Here is a 17067-nt window from a genome sequence, read left to right as displayed (position 1 = left end):
GTAATGGGGGTATATGGGGTAATGGGGGGCTATGGGGTGAATGGGGTAATGGGGGTTATGGGGTGAATGGGGGCTAATGGGGTAATGAGAGGATATGGGGGATATGGGGTAATGGGGGGCTATGGGGTAATGGGGGTTATGGGGGGATATGGGGTAATGGGGGTTATGGGGGATATGGGGGTAATGGGGGTATGGGGTGAATCTGATGTATGGGGTAAATGGGGGTAATAGGGGCTATGGGGGTATGGGGTGAATGGGGGGATATGGGGGTATGGGGTAATGGGTGCTATGGGGGTAATGGCGGCTATGGGAGCTATAGGGATAATGGGGGTAATGGGGCGTATTGGGGTAATGGGGGCTATGGGGTTATGGGGGACAATGGGAGCAATGGGGCTATGGGGTGAATGGGGGGATATGGGGTAATGAGGACTATGGGGTGAATGGGGGGATATGGGGGGCTATGGGGTAACGGGGGCTATAGGGGGAATGGGGGTAATGAGGGGTAGTGGGGGTAATAGGGGCTATGGGGGGATATGGGGCTATAGGGGTTATGGGGGCTATAGGGGTTATGGGGGCTATGGGGGTAATGGGGGCAATGGGGATCAATGGGGTTGTTATGGGGCTGTTGTGGGGCTGTTATGGGGCTGCTATGGGGCTGTACATATGGGGCCATTATGGGGCTGCTATGGGGCTGTACATATGGGGCCATTTTGGGGTTGTTATGGGGCTGTTATGGGGCAGTTATGGGTCCATCCTTATGGGGCTGTTATGGGGCAGTTATGGGGCAGTTATGGGTCCATCCTTATGGGGTTGTTATGGGGCTGTTATGGGGCAGTTATGGGTCCATCCTTATGGGGTTGTTATGGGGCTGTTATGGGGCAGTTATGGGTCCATCCTTATGGGGTTGTTATGGGGCTGTTATGGGGCAGTTATGGGGCTGTACTTATGGGGTTGTTATGGGGCTGCTATGGGGCTGTACTTATGGGGCTGTACTTATGGGGTTGTTATGGGGCTGCTATGGGGCTGTACTTATGGGGCTGCTATGGGGCGGTGCTATAGGCCCTGGCTGCGCAGGACGGGCTCTATAGGGTCCGTGTGTCCAGTGGGGCCGGATTCGTCTCGTCCTTCGTCAGAGCGGTCAGTGACCCCATAGACCCCATAGATCCCATTGAGACCCCATAGATCCCATAGGGACCCCATAGATCCCATAGATCCCATAGGGACCCCATAGATCCCATAGGGAACCCAGTGACCCCATAGATCCCATAGATCCCATAGGGACCCCATAGATCCCATAGGGACCCCAGTGACCCCATAGATCCCATAGGGACCCCATAGATCCCATAGATCCCATTGAGACCCCATAGATCCCATAGGGACCCCAGTGACCCCATTGATCCCATATGGACCCCATAGATCCCATAGATCCCATTGAGACCCCATAGACCCCATAGGGACCCCATAGATCCCATAGGGACCCCAGTGACCCCATAGATCCCATAGGGACCCCATAGATCCCATAGATCCCATTGAGACCCCATAGATCCCATAGGGACCCCATTGACCCCATAGATCCCATTGACCCGCATTGATCCTATTGACCTCATTGACCCTGTTGATCCCATTGACCCCATTGATCCCATTGACCCCATTACCCCCATATCCCCCCATTACCCCCATAGCCCGCATTACCCCCATAGCCCCCAATACCCCCATTACCCCCATAATTACCCCCATTAACCCCATAGCCCCCATAAGCCCCATAGTCCCCCATAGTCCGCATTCCCCCCATTGCCCCCATTGACCCTATAGCCTCCAATACCCCCATTACCCCCATTACCCCCATTACCCCCATAGCCCCCATCACCCCCATAGCCCCCATTACCCCTATTGACCCCCATTACCCCCAATAGCCCCATTACCCCTATTGACCCCATAGCCCCCATAATCTCCATAACTCCCATTACCCCCAATAGCCCCATTAACCCTATTGACCCCAATATCCCCAATACCCCCAATACCCCCATAGCCCCCATTCCCCCCCATTAACCCTATTGACCCCATAGCCCCCAGTACCCCCAATACCCCCATTACCCCCATAGTCCCCATTGCCCCCCATTAACCCTATAGCCTCCAATACCCTCATTACCCCCAATAGCCCCATTAACCCTATTGACCCCATATCCCCCACTGACCCTATTACCCCCATATCCCCCATTACCCCCATAGCCCCCATAACCCCATTGACCCTATTACCCCCATAGCCCCCATTGACCCCCATTACCCCCAATACCCCCATAGCCCCCATTACCCCTATATCCCCCATTGACCCTAATACCCCCATTATCCCCAATACCCCCATTAACCCTATTGACCCCAATACCCCCATTACCCCTGTAGCCCCCATAGCCCCCATCACCCCCATTACCCCCATTACCCCCATTACCCCCATTAACCCCATAGCCCTCATTACCCCCATTGACCGCATTACCCCCATTACCCCCATATCCCCCAATACCTCCATTACCCCCAATACCCCCATTACCCCCATTAACCCCATAGCCCTCATTACCCCCATTAACCCTATTGACCCCATAGCCCCCATTACCCCCAATACCCCCATTACCCCCAATACCCCCATTACCCCCATAGCCCCCATATCCCCCATTGACCCTATTGACCCCATTACCCCCAGTACCCCCATTACCCCCATAGCTTTTATTACCCCCATAGTCCCCATAGCCCCCATATCCCCCACTGACCCTATTACCCCCATATCCCCCATTACCCCCATTACCCCCATATCCCCCATTGACCCTATTACCCCCATATCCCCCATTGACCCCATTCCCCCCATAGCCCCCATTACCCCCATTAACCCTATTGACCCCATTACCCCCATATCCCCCATTAACCATATTGACCCCATATCCCCCACTGACCCTATTACCCCCATATCCCCCATTACCCCCATTACCCCCATATCCCCCATTGACCCTATTACCCCCATATCCCCCATTGACCCCATTCCCCCCATAACCCCCATTACCCCCATTAACCCTATTGACCCCATAGCCCCCATATCCCCCATTACCCCCATATCCCCCATTGACCCCAATACCCCCATCACCCCCAATACCCCCATTCCCCCCATAGCCCCCATTACCCCTATATCCCCCATTAACCCTATTGACCCCATATCCCCCATTAACCCCATTACCCCCATATCCCCCATTGACCCCATTACCCCCATTACCCCCATTACCCCTATTGCCCCCATATCCCCCATTGCTGCCCCATTCCCCGCAGTGCTCCCTGCTGGAGTCCCACCTATCCGACCATATTTCCCTTCACCTGGACGTGGCTGGTCACGTGGTGGCTGTGGGGCTGGTGCCGCTATGGGGCGGCTGCCACGGCCGCCATGTTGGGGACGGGGACCTGCAGGGCTTCAACAGCAGCGTCACATTGACGTACCCACAGCAGGCGGCTGTGTGAGTATGGGGGATATAGGGGGATATGGGGGATATGGGGTCATTGGGGGTAATGGGGTCAATAAGGGTAATGGGGGTATTGGGGGTAATGGGGTCAATGGGGGATATGGGGGTATAGGGTCAATGGGGGATATGGGGGCAATAAGGGTAATGGGGGCTATGGGGGGAATGGGGGCTATGGGGGTAATGGGGAGTAATGGGGGTAATGGGGGCTATGGGGGTAATGGGGTCAATAAGGGTAATGGGGGCTATGGGGTCAATAAGGGTAATGGGGGTAATGGGGGCTATGGGGTCAATAAGGGTAATGGGCGTATAGGGGGTAATGGGGGCTATGGGGGTAATGGGGGCTATGGGGGTAATGGGGGCTATGGGGGTAATGGGGGTAATGGGGTCAATGGGGGCTATGGGGGTAATGGGGGCTATGGGGGTAATGGGGGTAATGGGGTCAATGGGGGCTATGGGGGTAATGGGGGCTATGGGGGCTATGGGGGTCAATGGGGGTATTGGGGGCTATGGGGGTAATGAGGGTAATGGGGGTATAGGGTCAATGGGGGCTATGGGGTCAATGGGGGTAATGGGGGCTATGGGGTCAATGGGGGATATGGGGTTATAGGGTCAATGGGGGATATGGGGGTATAGGGTCAATGGGGGATATGGGGGCAATAAGGGTAATGGGAGCTATGGGGGGAATGGGGGCTATGGGGGTAATGGGGCCAATGGGGGCTATGGGGGCAGTGGGGTAATGGGGGCTATGGGGGTAATGGGGGCTATGGGGGTAATGGGGGTAATGGGGTCAATAAGGGTAATGGGGGTAATGGGGGATATGGGGGTAATGGGGGTAATGGGGGTATTGGGGGCTATGGGGCTATTGGGGGTAGTGTGGGTTATGGGGGCTATGGGGGTAATGGGGGCTATGGGGGTAATGGGGGCTATGGGGTTAATGGGGGTATTGGGGCTATGGGGGTAATGGGGGATATAGGGGCTATGGGGTAAATAGGGGTAATGGGGGCTATGGGGGTAATGGGGGTTATAGGGTCAATGGGGGATATGGGGGCTATGGGGTCAATGGGGGATATGGGGTTATAGGGTCAATGGGGGATATGGGGGCTATGGGGGATATGGGGGTAATGCAGGTATTGGGGGTAATGGGGGCTATGGTCGTAATGGGGGCTATGGGAGTAGTGGGGGTTATGGGGGTATTGGGGGAAGTGGGGGTGATGGGGCCAATGGAGTAATGGGGGCAATGGGGGGTAATGGGGGTAATGGGGGGTAATGGGGGCTATGGGGGTAATGGGGGATATGGGGTATATGGGGTTATAGGGTCAATGGGGGATATGGGGGCTATGGGGTCAATAAGGGTAATGGGGGTAATGGGGGCTATGGGGGTAATGGGGGTAGTGGGGGTAATGGGGGCTATGGGGGTAATGGGGTCTATGAAGGTAATGGGGGTATTGGGGGCTATGGGGCTATTGGGGGTAGTGTGGGTTATGGGGGCTATGGGGGTAATGGGGGTAATGGGGGCTATGGGGGTAATGGGGGTTAATGGGGGATATGGGGGTAATGGGGGCAATGGGGGGCTATGGGGGTAATGGGGTATATGGGGTTATAGGGTCAATAGGGGTAATGGGGGCTATGGGGTCAATAAGGGTAATGGGGGTATAGGGGGTAATGGGGGCTATGGGGGTAATGGGGGCTATGGGGGCAATGGGGCAATGGGGGTAATGGGGGTAATGGGGACTACAGGGGTATTGGGGGCTATGGGGGTAATGGGGGTATTGGGGCTATGGGGGATATGGGGGCTATGGGGTCAATAGGGGTAATGGGGGGCTATGGGGGATATGGGGTTATAGGGGCAATGGGGGATATGGGGTTATAGGGTCAATGGGGGCTATGGGGTTATAGGGTCAATGGGGGCTATGGGGTTATAGGGTCAATGGGGGATATGGGGTTATAGGGGTAATGGGGGATATGGGGTTATAGGGGCAATGGGGGATATGGGGTTATAGGGTCAATGGGGGATATGGGGGCTATGGGGTCAATAAGGGTAATGGGGGCTATGGGGGGAATGGGGGCTATGGGGGTAATGGGGGTAATGGGGAGTAATGGGGGTAATGGGGGTAATGGGGTCAATAAGGGTAATGGGGTTAATGGGGGTAATGAGGGTAATGGGGGCTATGGGGGCAATGGGGGCTATGGGGGTAATGGGGGTTATAGGGTCAATGGGGGTTATGGGGGTAATGGGGACTATGGGGGTATTGGGGGCTATGGGGGTAATGGGGGTATTGGGGGTATTGGGGGTTATGCGGGTATGGGGGGCTATGGGGGTAATGGGGGTAATGGGGGCTATGTGGGTAATGGGGGCTATGGGGTATATGGGGTTATAGGGTCAATGGGGGATATGGGGGCTATGGGGGTAATGGGGGTATTGGGGGCAATGGGGCTATGGGGGTAATGGGGGTAATGGGGACAATGGGGGTAATGGGGGCTATGGGGGTTATGGGGGTTAATGGGGGCTATGGGGGCTATGGGGTCAATAAGGGTAATGGGGGTATAGGGGGTAATGGGGGCTATGGGGGCTATGGGGTCAATAAGGGTAATGGGGGTATAGGGGGTAATGGGGGCTATGGGGGATATGGGGTCAATAAGGGTAATGGGGGTAATGGGGGTAATGGGGGTATTGGGGTAATGGGGGTAATGGGGAGTATTGGGGGTTATGGGGTCAATGGGGGATATGGGGTTATAGGGTCAATGGGGGATATGGGCTTATAGGGTCAATGGGGGCTATGGGGTCAATAAGGGTAATGGGGGTAATGGGGGCTATGGGGGTAATGGGGGCTATGGGGGTAATGGGGGTATTGGGGGCTATTGGGCTATTGGGGGTAGTGTGGGTTTTGGGGGCTATGGGGGTAATGGATGTAATGGGGGTTAATGGGGGCTATGGGGTTAATGGGGGCTATGGGGGTAATGGGGGGTAATGGGGGCTATGGGGGTAATGGGGGATATGGGGTATATGGGGTTATAGGGTCAATGGGGGATATGGGGGCTATGGGGTCAATGGGGGTATTGGGGCTATGGGGGTAATGGGGGCTATAGGGTCAATGGGGGATATGGGGGGCTATGGGGGTAATGGGGGTATTGGGGGCTATGGGGCTATTGGGGGTAGTGTGGGTTATGGGGGCTATGGGGGTAATGGGGGCTATGGGGGCTATGGGGGTCAGTGGGGGTAGTGGGGGTAATGGGGGCTATGGGGGTAATGGGGGTAATGGGGGTATTGGGGGCAATGGGGTCAATAAGGGTAATGGGGGTATAGGGGGTAATGGGGGCTATGGGGGTAATGGGGTTATAGGGTCAATGGGGGTAATAGGGGCTATGGGGGCTATGGGGGCTATGGGGGTATTGGGGGTAATGGGGGTATTGGGGGATATTGGGGTAATGGGGGCTATGGGGGTAATGGGGGTAATGAGGGTAATGGGGTCATTAGGGGTAATGGGGGCTATGGGGGTAATGGGGGCTATGGGGTAATGGGGGCTATGGGGGTAGTGGGGAGTAATGGGGGCTATGGGGTCAATAAGGGTAATGGGGGTAATGGGGTCAATAGGGGCAATGGGGGCTATGGGGGTAATGGGGGTATTGGGGGTAATGGGGGCTATGGGAGTAATGGGGGTAATGGGGGCTATAGGGTCAATTGGGGATATGGGGGCTATGGGGTCAATAAGGGTAATGGGGGTATTGGGGGATATTGGGGTAATGGGGGCTATGGGGGTAATGGGGGTAATGAGGGTAATGGGGTCATTAGGGGTAATGGGGGCTATGGGGGTAATGGGGGCTATGGGGTAATGGGGGCTATGGGGGTAGTGGGGAGTAATGGGGGCTATGGGGTCAATAAGGGTAATGGGGGTAATGGGGTCAATAGGGGCAATGGGGGCTATGGGGGTAATGGGGGCTATGGGGGTCAATGGGGGTAATGGGGTCAATAGGGGCAATGGGGGCTATGGGGGTAATGGGGGCTATGGGGGTCAATGGGGGTAATGGGGGTTATGGGGGTTAATGGGGGCTATGGGGGCTATGGGGTCAATAAGGGTAATGGGGGTATAGGGGGTAATGGGGGCTATGGGGGCTATGGGGTCAATAAGGGTAATGGGGGTATAGGGGGTAATGGGGGCTATGGGGGATATGGGGTCAATAAGGGTAATGGGGGTAATGGGGGTAATGGGGGTATTGGGGTAATGGGGGTAATGGGGAGTATTGGGGGTTATGGGGTCAATGGGGGATATGGGGTTATAGGGTCAATGGGGGATATGGGCTTATAGGGTCAATGGGGGCTATGGGGTCAATAAGGGTAATGGGGGTAATGGGGGCTATGGGGGTAATGGGGGCTATGGGGGTAATGGGGGTATTGGGGGCTATTGGGCTATTGGGGGTAGTGTGGGTTTTGGGGGCTATGGGGGTAATGGATGTAATGGGGGTTAATGGGGGCTATGGGGTTAATGGGGGCTATGGGGGTAATGGGGGGTAATGGGGGCTATGGGGGTAATGGGGGATATGGGGTATATGGGGTTATAGGGTCAATGGGGGATATGGGGGCTATGGGGTCAATGGGGGTATTGGGGCTATGGGGGTAATGGGGGCTATAGGGTCAATGGGGGATATGGGGGGCTATGGGGGTAATGGGGGTATTGGGGGTATTGGGGGCTATGGGGCTATTGGGGGTAGTGTGGGTTATGGGGGCTATGGGGGTAATGGGGGCTATGGGGGCTATGGGGGTCAGTGGGGGTAGTGGGGGTAATGGGGGCTATGGGGGTAATGGGGGTAATGGGGGTATTGGGGGCAATGGGGTCAATAAGGGTAATGGGGGTATAGGGGGTAATGGGGGCTATGGGGGTAATGGGGTTATAGGGTCAATGGGGGTAATAGGGGCTATGGGGGCTATGGGGGCTATGGGGGTATTGGGGGTAATGGGGGTAGTGGGGGTTATGGGGGTATTGGGGGGAATGGGGGTTATGGGGATATGGGGGCTATGGGGGTATTGGGGTCAATAAGGGTTTGGGGGTAATGGGGGCTATGGGGTCAATAAGGGTAATGGGGGCTATGGGGGTAATGGGGGTATTGGGGGTAATGGGGGCTATGGGAGTAATGGGGGTAATGGGGGCTATAGGGTCAATTGGGGATATGGGGGCTATGGGGTCAATAAGGGTAATGGGGGTATTGGGGGATATTGGGGTAATGGGGGCTATGGGGGTAATGGGGGTAATGAGGGTAATGGGGTCATTAGGGGTAATGGGGGCTATGGGGGTAATGGGGGCTATGGGGTAATGGGGGCTATGGGGGTAGTGGGGAGTAATGGGGGCTATGGGGTCAATAAGGGTAATGGGGGTAATGGGGTCAATAGGGGCAATGGGGGCTATGGGGGTAATGGGGGCTATGGGGGTCAATGGGGGTAATGGGGCTGATGGGGAGTATTGGGGGTAATGGGGGTAATGGGGACTATGGGGACTATGGGGGTATTGGGGTCAATAGGGTTAATGGAGCTATTGGGGGCTATGGGGGTAATGGGGGCTATGGGGGCTATGGGGTCAATAGGGTTAATAGGGGGGAATGGGGACTATGGGGTTAATGGGGGCTATGGGGGTATTGGGGTAATGGGGGCTATGGTCGTAATGGTGGCTATGGGGGTAATGGGGTTAATAGGGTTAATGGGGCTATGGGGGTAATGGGGGGTATAGGGGGTAATGGGGGTAATGAGGTCAATAAGGGTAATGGGGGTTATGGGGCTATGGGGGTAATGGGGGTCAATGGGAGTATTGGGGGTAATGGGGATATGGGGGCTCTGGGGGTAATGGGGGTAATAAGAGCTATGGGGGTAATGGATGTAATGGGGTCAATAGGGGCTATGGGGCTAATGGGGGCTATGGGGGTGATGGGGGTAATGGGGGCTATGGGGTCAATGGGGTCAATGGGGGTAATGGGGGCTATGGGGGTTGATGGGGGCTATGGGGTGATGGGGGTATTGGGGGCTATGAGGGTCAATAGATGTCAATGGGGGCTATGGGGGTAATGGGGGCTATGGGGCTATGGGGGCTATGGGGTTCATTTACCCCCCCCCAATCCCCCCAGCCCCTATAATGAGGGCAATGTGGGGTCATTTACCCTATACCCCCCATTTACCCTATATCCCCCATATAACCCCATATCCCCCATATAACCCCATATCCCCCATATAACCCTATATCCCCCATTAACCCTATATCCCCCATATAACCCTATAACCCCCATTAATTCTATATCCCCCATATAACCCTATATAACCCTATATCCCCCATATAACCCTATATAATCCTATATCCCCCATATAACCCCATATAACCCTATATCCCCCCTATATCCCCCATATAACCCTATATAACCCTATATCCCCCATATAACCCTATATAACCCTATATCCCCCATATAACCCTATATCCCCCATATAACCCCATATAACCCTATATCCCCCATATAACCCTATATCCCCCATATAACCCCATATAACCCTATATCCCCCATATAACCCTATATCCCCCATATAACCCCATATAACCCTATATCCCCCATATAACCCTATATAACCCTATATCCCCCCTATATCCCCCATATAACCCTATATAACCCTATATCCCCCATATAACCCTATATAACCCTATATCCCCCATATAACCTATATAACCCCATATCCCCCCTATATCCCCCATATAACCCTATATAACCCCATATCCCCCCTATATCCCCCATATAACCCTATATAACCCTATATCCCCCATATAACCCCATATACCCCCATATAACCCCATATAACCCCATATAACCCCATATAACCCCATATAACCCTATATCCCCCCTATATCCCCCATATAACCCTATATCCCCCCTATATCCCCCATATAACCCTATATAACCCTATATCCCCCATATAACCCTATATCCCCCCTATATCCCCCATATAACCCTATATAACCCTATATCCCCCCTATATCCCCCATATAACCCTATATCCCCCATATAACCCCATATAACCCTATATCCCCCATATAACCCTATATCCCCCATATAACCCCATATAACCCTATATCCCCCATATAACCCTATATCCCCCATATAACCCCATATAACCCTATATCCCCCATATAACCCTATATCCCCCATATAACCCCATATAACCCTATATCCCCCATATAACCCTATATAACACTATATCCCCCATATAACCCCATATAACCCCATATAACCCTATATAACCCTATATCCCCCATATAACCCTATATAACCCTATATCCCCCATATAACCCCATATAACCCTATATAACCCTATATAACCCCATATAACCCTATATCCCCCATATAACCTCATATCCCCCCTATATCCCCCATATAACCCCATAGCCCCCCTATATCCCCCATCTAACCCTATATAACCCCATATCCCCCATGTAACCCTATATAACCCTATATCCCCCATATAACCCTATATAACCCTATATCCCCCATATAACCCTATATAACCCTATATCCCCCATATAACCCTATATAACCCTATATCCCCCATATAACCCTATATAACCCTATATCCCCCATATAACCCTATATAACCCTATATCCCCCATATAACCCTATATAACCCTATATCCCCCCCAGCCCCGAGACCGCCGCCTTCATCCGTCACCTGGAGCAGGAACAGGCTCAACGTGCCCGGACCCCCCAGGAGCAGCGCTCCTTCTTTGCTAAATACGTAAGGAGACCCCCCCCAAAATGACCCCAAACCCCCCCATATTAAACCCTATAACCCCCCCACAACACACACAGACCCTCAGGAGCCCCCCAAGACCCCCATAATGCCCTCAAACCCCCCCAAATCCCCCCATATCCCCCCCAAATCCCCCCTAATTCACCCCAAAACCATCCCTCCCCCCCCCCAAAGACCCCCCAACCCCCCCCCATATTAACCCCTAAACCCCTTACCCACCCCACAGCCCCTCAGGACCCCCCTATGACCCATCAGGACCCCTCCAAGACCCCCATAATGCCCTTAAACCCCCCCAAATCCCCCCTAAATCCCCCCCAATTTACCCCCCCCAGCCCCATAAAACCCCTTAAAGACCCCCCCCAAAAGACCCCCCAACCCCCCCCATATTAACCCCTATAGCCCCATACCCACCCCACAGACCCTAAGGACCCCCCCTATGACCCATCAGGACCCCCCCAGGACCCCCATAATGCCCTCAAACCCCCCAAATCCCCCCTAAATCCCCCCCAATTTACCCCCCCCAGCCCCATAAAACCCCTTAAAGACCCCCCCCAAAAGACCCCCAACCCCCCCCATATTAAACCCTATAACCCCTACCCACCCCACAGACCCTAAGGAGCCCCCCCAGGACCCCCATAATGCCCTCAAACCCCCCCAAATCCCCCCTAAATCCCCCCTAATTCACCCCAAAACCATCCCTCCCCCCCCCAAAAGACCCCCCACCCCCCCCCCATATTAACCCCTATAACCCCATACCCACCCCACAGCCCCTTAAGACCCCCCCTATGACCACTCAGGACCCCCCCAGGACCCCCATAATGCCCTCAAACCCCCCAAATCCCCCCTAAATCCCCCCCAATTTACCCCCCCCAGCCCCATAAAACCCCTTAAAGACCCCCCCCAAAAGACCCCCAACCCCCCCCATATTAACCCATATTAACCCCCCTCCCCACCCCACAGCCCCTCAGGACCCCTCCAAGACCCCCATAATGCCCTCAAACCCCCCCAAATCCCCCCCAATTTAACCCTTCCCCCCCCCATGAACCCTAAAACCCTTTAAAGACCCCCCCCAAAAAGACCCCCCAACCCCCCCCATATTAAACCCTATAACCCCATACCCACCCCACAGACCCTTAAGACCCCCCCTATGACCCCCATAATGCCCTCAAACCCCCCCAAATCCCCCCTAAATTCCCCCTAAATCCCCCCCCCTTAAGGTCCCTAAAGCCACTTAAAGACCCCCCCCAAAAGACCCCCCAACCCCCCCCATATGAACCCCTATAACCCCACAGCCCCTCAGGACCCCCCAAGGCCCCCATAATGCCCTCAAAGCCCCCCAAATCCCCCCATATCCCCCCCAAATCCCCCCTAATTCACCCCAAAACCATCCCTCCCCCCCCCAAAGACCCCCACCCCCCCCCCATATTAACCCCTATAACCCCATATCCACCCCACAGACCCTAAGGACCCCCCCTATGACCCATCAGGACCCCCCAAGACCCCCATAATGCCCTAAACCCCCCCAAATCCCCCCCAAATCCCCCCTAATTCACCCCAAAATCATCCCCCCCCCCAAAAAGACCCCCAACCCCCCCATATTAACCCCTATAACCCCATACCCACCCCACAGCCCCTCAGGACCCCCCAAGACCCCCATAATGCCCTTAAACCCCCCCAAATCCCCCCTAAATCCCCCCCAATTTACCCCCCCCAGCCCCCTAAAGCCCCTTAAAGACCCCCCCAAAAGACCCCCAACCCCCCCCATATTAACCCCTATAACCCCCCCACAACACACACAGCCCCTCAGGACCCCCCCAGGACCCCCATAATGCCCTTAAACCCCCCCAAATCCCCCCCAATTTAACCCTTCCCCCCCCATGAACCCTAAAACCCTTTAAAGACCCCACCCCAAAAGACCCCCAATCCCCCCCATATTAACCCCTAACCCCCTACCCACCCCACAGACCCTTAAGACCCCCCCTATGACCACTCAGGACCCCCCCAGGGACCCCCATAATGCCCTCAAACCCCCCAAATCCCCCCCAAATCCACCCTAAATCCCCCCCCTTAAGGTCCCTAAAACCCCTTAAAGACCCCCCCCAAAAGACCCCCCAAGGTCCCCCATATTAACCCCTATAACCCCATACCCACCCCACAGACCCTCAGGACCCCCCTATGACCCCCATAATGCCCTCAAACCCCCCCAGATCCCCCCCAAATCCCCCCTAATTCACCCCCAAAACCATCCCTCCCCCCCCAAAGACCCCCAAGCCCCCCATATTAACCCCTATAACCCCCTACCCACCCCACAGCCCCTCAGGACCCCCCCAGGACCCCCATAATGCCCTCAAACCCCCCCAAATCCACCCCAAATCCCCCTTAATTCACCCCAAAACCATCCCCCCCCAGACCCCCCTTGTCCCATATTGGGTGGGGGTCCCATATTATTGCCACCCCTCCCCAGACCCGTCTTGTCCTTTATTAGGGGGAGGGTCCCATATTATTGCCCCCCCCCCCATTATTTCTTCCCCACCCCCAGACCCCCCATGTCCTATATTAGGGGGGGGGTCCCATATTATTGCCCCCCCCCCCCATTATTTCTTCCCCACCCCCAGACCCCCCATGTCCTATATTAGGGGGGGGGTCCCATATTATTGCCCCCCCCCCCAGACCCCCTTGTCCTATATTGGGGGGGGGTCCCATATTATTGCCACCCCCCCCCCCAGACCCCTCTTATCCTTTATTACGGGGGGGTCCCATATTATTGAGCCCCCCCCCCTAATATTTCTCCCCCCCCCCAGACCCCCCCTTATCCTTTATTAGGAGGGGGGTCCCATATTATTGCCCCCCCCCCAGACCCCTCTTGTCCTTTATTAGGGTGGGGGTCCCATATTATTGAGCCCCCCCCCCAGACTTATTGAGTCCCCCCCCCCAGACCCCTCTTGTCCTATATTGGGGGGGGTCCCATATTATTGCCCCCCCCCCCCCCAGACCCCCCTTATCCTTTATTAGGGGGGGGGTCCCATATTATTGCCCCCCCCCCCCCAGACCCCCCATGTCCTATATTGGGGGGGGGGTCCCATATTATTGCCCCCCCCCCCCCAGACCCCCCATGTCCTATATTGGGGGGGGGTCCCATATTATTGCCACCCCCCCCCCCCCCAGACCCCCCATGTTTTATATTGGGGGGGGGGTCCCATATTATTGCCCCCCCCCCCCAGACCCCCCATGTTCTATATTGGGGGGGGTCCCATATTATTGCCCCCCCCCCAGACCCCCCTTATCCTTTATTAGGGGGGGGGGGTCCCATATTATTGCCACCCCCCCCCAGACCCCTCTTGTCCTTTATTAGGGGGGGGGTCCCATATTATTGCCCCCCCGCCAGACCACTCTTGTCCTTTATTAGGGGGGGGGTCCCATATTATTGAGCCCCCCCCCCCCCCCATTATTTCTCCCCCCCCCATAATCCCCCTTGTCCCAAATTGGGGGGGGGAGGGGTCCCATATTATTGCCCCCCCCCCCAGACCCCTCTTGTCCTTTATTAGGGTGGGGGTCCCATATTGTTGAGCCCCCCCCCCTAATTTCTTTCCCCCCCCTTTTAGTGGATGTACATCATCCCCATCGTCCTGTTCCTCATGATGTCCGGAGCTCCCGATGGGGGGGGTCAAGGGGGGGGAGGAGCTGGGGGTGGGGGGGGTGGGGGGGGTCGGTGAGACCCCTCCCCTATTTATAACCCCCCCCCCCATATATGTGTATATGGGGATTGGAATAAAGCATTGACCCCCCCCCCCTTTATAATGTGTGTTATTGGGATGGGGGGGGTACAATTATAAGGGGGAGGGGCTTAATTGTGGGGGGGCGTGGCTTAGTGCAGTGGGCGGAGCTTGGGGGTGGAGTGGACCAATGGGAGATCGGTATGGCGGTGGGCGTGGCTTCGGTTTGTGGGCGTGGCCTGGGGGAGGGGTGAACCAATAGGAGGGCGATGTCTGTGTGGGCGTGGCCAGGGGCGGGGCTTAACTCAGTGGGCGGGGCTTAGTGTTGGTGTGGACCAATAGAAGGGCGATGACTTTGTGGGCGTGGCCAGGGGCGTGGCATAGTGTAGTGGACGGAGCTTGAGGGTGGGTTGGACCAATAGGAGGGCGATGGCTCTGTGGGCGTGGCTTCGGGTTGTGGGCGTGGCCTGAGGGAGGCATGAGCCAATAGGAGGGCGATGCCTGTGTGGGCGTGGCCAGGGGCGTGGCTTATTACAGTGGGCGGAGCTTGGGGGTGGGTTGGACCAATAGGAGAGCGATATGGCGGTGGGCGTGGCCAGGGGCGTGGCTTATTACAGTGGGCGGAGCTTGGGGGTGGGTTGGACCAATAGGAGAGCGATATGGCGGTGGGTGTGACCGGTGGGCGTGGCTTCGGGTTGTGGGCGGGGCTTGGGGGTGGGGTGGACCAATAGGAGTGTGACACTGGGGGTGGGCGTGGCTTCGGTTTGTGGGCGTGGCCTGGGGGAGGTGTGAACCAATAGGAGGGCGATGCCTGTGTGGGCGTGGCCGGTGGGCGTGGCTTATTACAGTGGGCGGAGCTTGTGGGTGGGTTGGACCAATAGGAGGGCGATGTCTGTGTGGGCGGGGCTGGGGGGGCGGGGCTTCGGGTTGTGGGCGTGGCCTGGGGGAGGCGTGAGCCAATACGAGGGCGATGGCTTTGTGGGCGGGGCCTGGGGCGTGGCTTAGTGCAGTGGGCGGGGCTTGTTGGTGGGTTGGACCAATAGGAGCACGGCTATGGGTTGGGCGTGGCCGGTGAGCGTGGCTTAACTCAGTAGGCGGAGCTTGGTGGGTGGGCTTAACCAATAGGAGAGCGAGGGCTGTATGGGCGTGGCTTATCGCAGTGGGCGGAGCTTGGGGGTGGTGTGGACCAATAGGAGATCGATGTGGCTGTAGGTGTGGCCGGGGGGCGTGGCTTCGGTTTGTGGGCGTGGCCTGGGGGAGGTGTGAACCAATAGGAGGGCGATGCCTGTGTGGGCGTGGCCGGTGGGCGTGGCTTATTACAGTGGGCGGAGCTTGTGGGTGGGTTGGACCAATAGGAGGGCAATGTCTGTGTGGGCGGGGCTGGAGGGGGCGTGGCTTCGGGTTGTGGGCGTGGCCTGGAGGAGACGTGAGCCAATAGGAGGGCGATGGCTTTGTGGGCGTGGCCAGGGGCGTGGTTTAACTCAGTGGGCGGAGCTTGGGGGTGGGTTGGACCAATAGGAGGTCAATATGGCTGTGGGCGTGGCTGTGGGCGTGGCTTAGTGCAGTGGGCGGAGCTTGGGAGTGGGTTTAACCAACAGGAGGGCGATGTCTGTGTGGGCGTGGCCAGGGGCGGGGCTTAACTCAGTGGGCGGAGCTTGGGGGTGGGTTGGACCAATAGGAGAGCGGTATGGCGGTGGGCGTGGCCGGTGGTCGTGGATTCGGGTTGTGGGCGTGGCCTGTGGGTGGCATGAGCCAATAGGAGGGCGATGGATCCGTGGGCGTGGCCGGGGGCGTGGCTTAGCGCAGTGGGCGGAGCTTGGGGGTGGGGTGGACCAATAGGAGATCGGTATGGCAGTAGGTGTGGCAGGTGGGCGTGGCTTCGGTTTGTGGGCGGGTCTTGGGGGGTGGTGTGGACCAATAGGAGATCAGTATGGCGGTGGGCGTGGCCGGTGGGCGTGGCTTAGTGCAGTGGGCGGAGCTTGGGAATGGGGTGGACCAACAGGAGGGCGGAACAGTGGTGGGCGTGGCTTCGGGTTGTGGGCGTGGCCAGCGGGAGGCGTGAACCAATAGGAGGGCGATGTCTGTG

The 17067-nt window shown here is 56.5% G+C and overlaps 1 protein-coding gene across 1 annotated transcript; it reads left to right on the top strand.

Annotated features, from left to right (window-relative positions):
• Positions 1–1059: 1059 nt before the first annotated feature.
• On the top strand, positions 1060–15057 carry EMC10 (ER membrane protein complex subunit 10; the record flags this gene model as incomplete). The annotated part of the gene is made up of 4 exons (XM_085535857.1): positions 1060–1137; positions 3310–3491; positions 11160–11253; positions 14871–15057. Coding segments are annotated over 4 exons (465 nt in total), but the record flags the coding sequence as incomplete, so codon positions are not given.
• Positions 15058–17067: the final 2010 nt, after the last annotated feature.

The sequence above is a fragment of the Coturnix japonica genome, unplaced genomic scaffold (assembly GCF_054131305.1).
Source record: "Coturnix japonica strain WE unplaced genomic scaffold, WE-NBRP24 Scf200, whole genome shotgun sequence".
NCBI lineage: Eukaryota > Metazoa > Chordata > Aves > Galliformes > Phasianidae > Coturnix > Coturnix japonica.
Note: the sequence above shows the minus strand (reverse complement) of the source record. Positions and strands in the feature narration are given on the sequence as shown.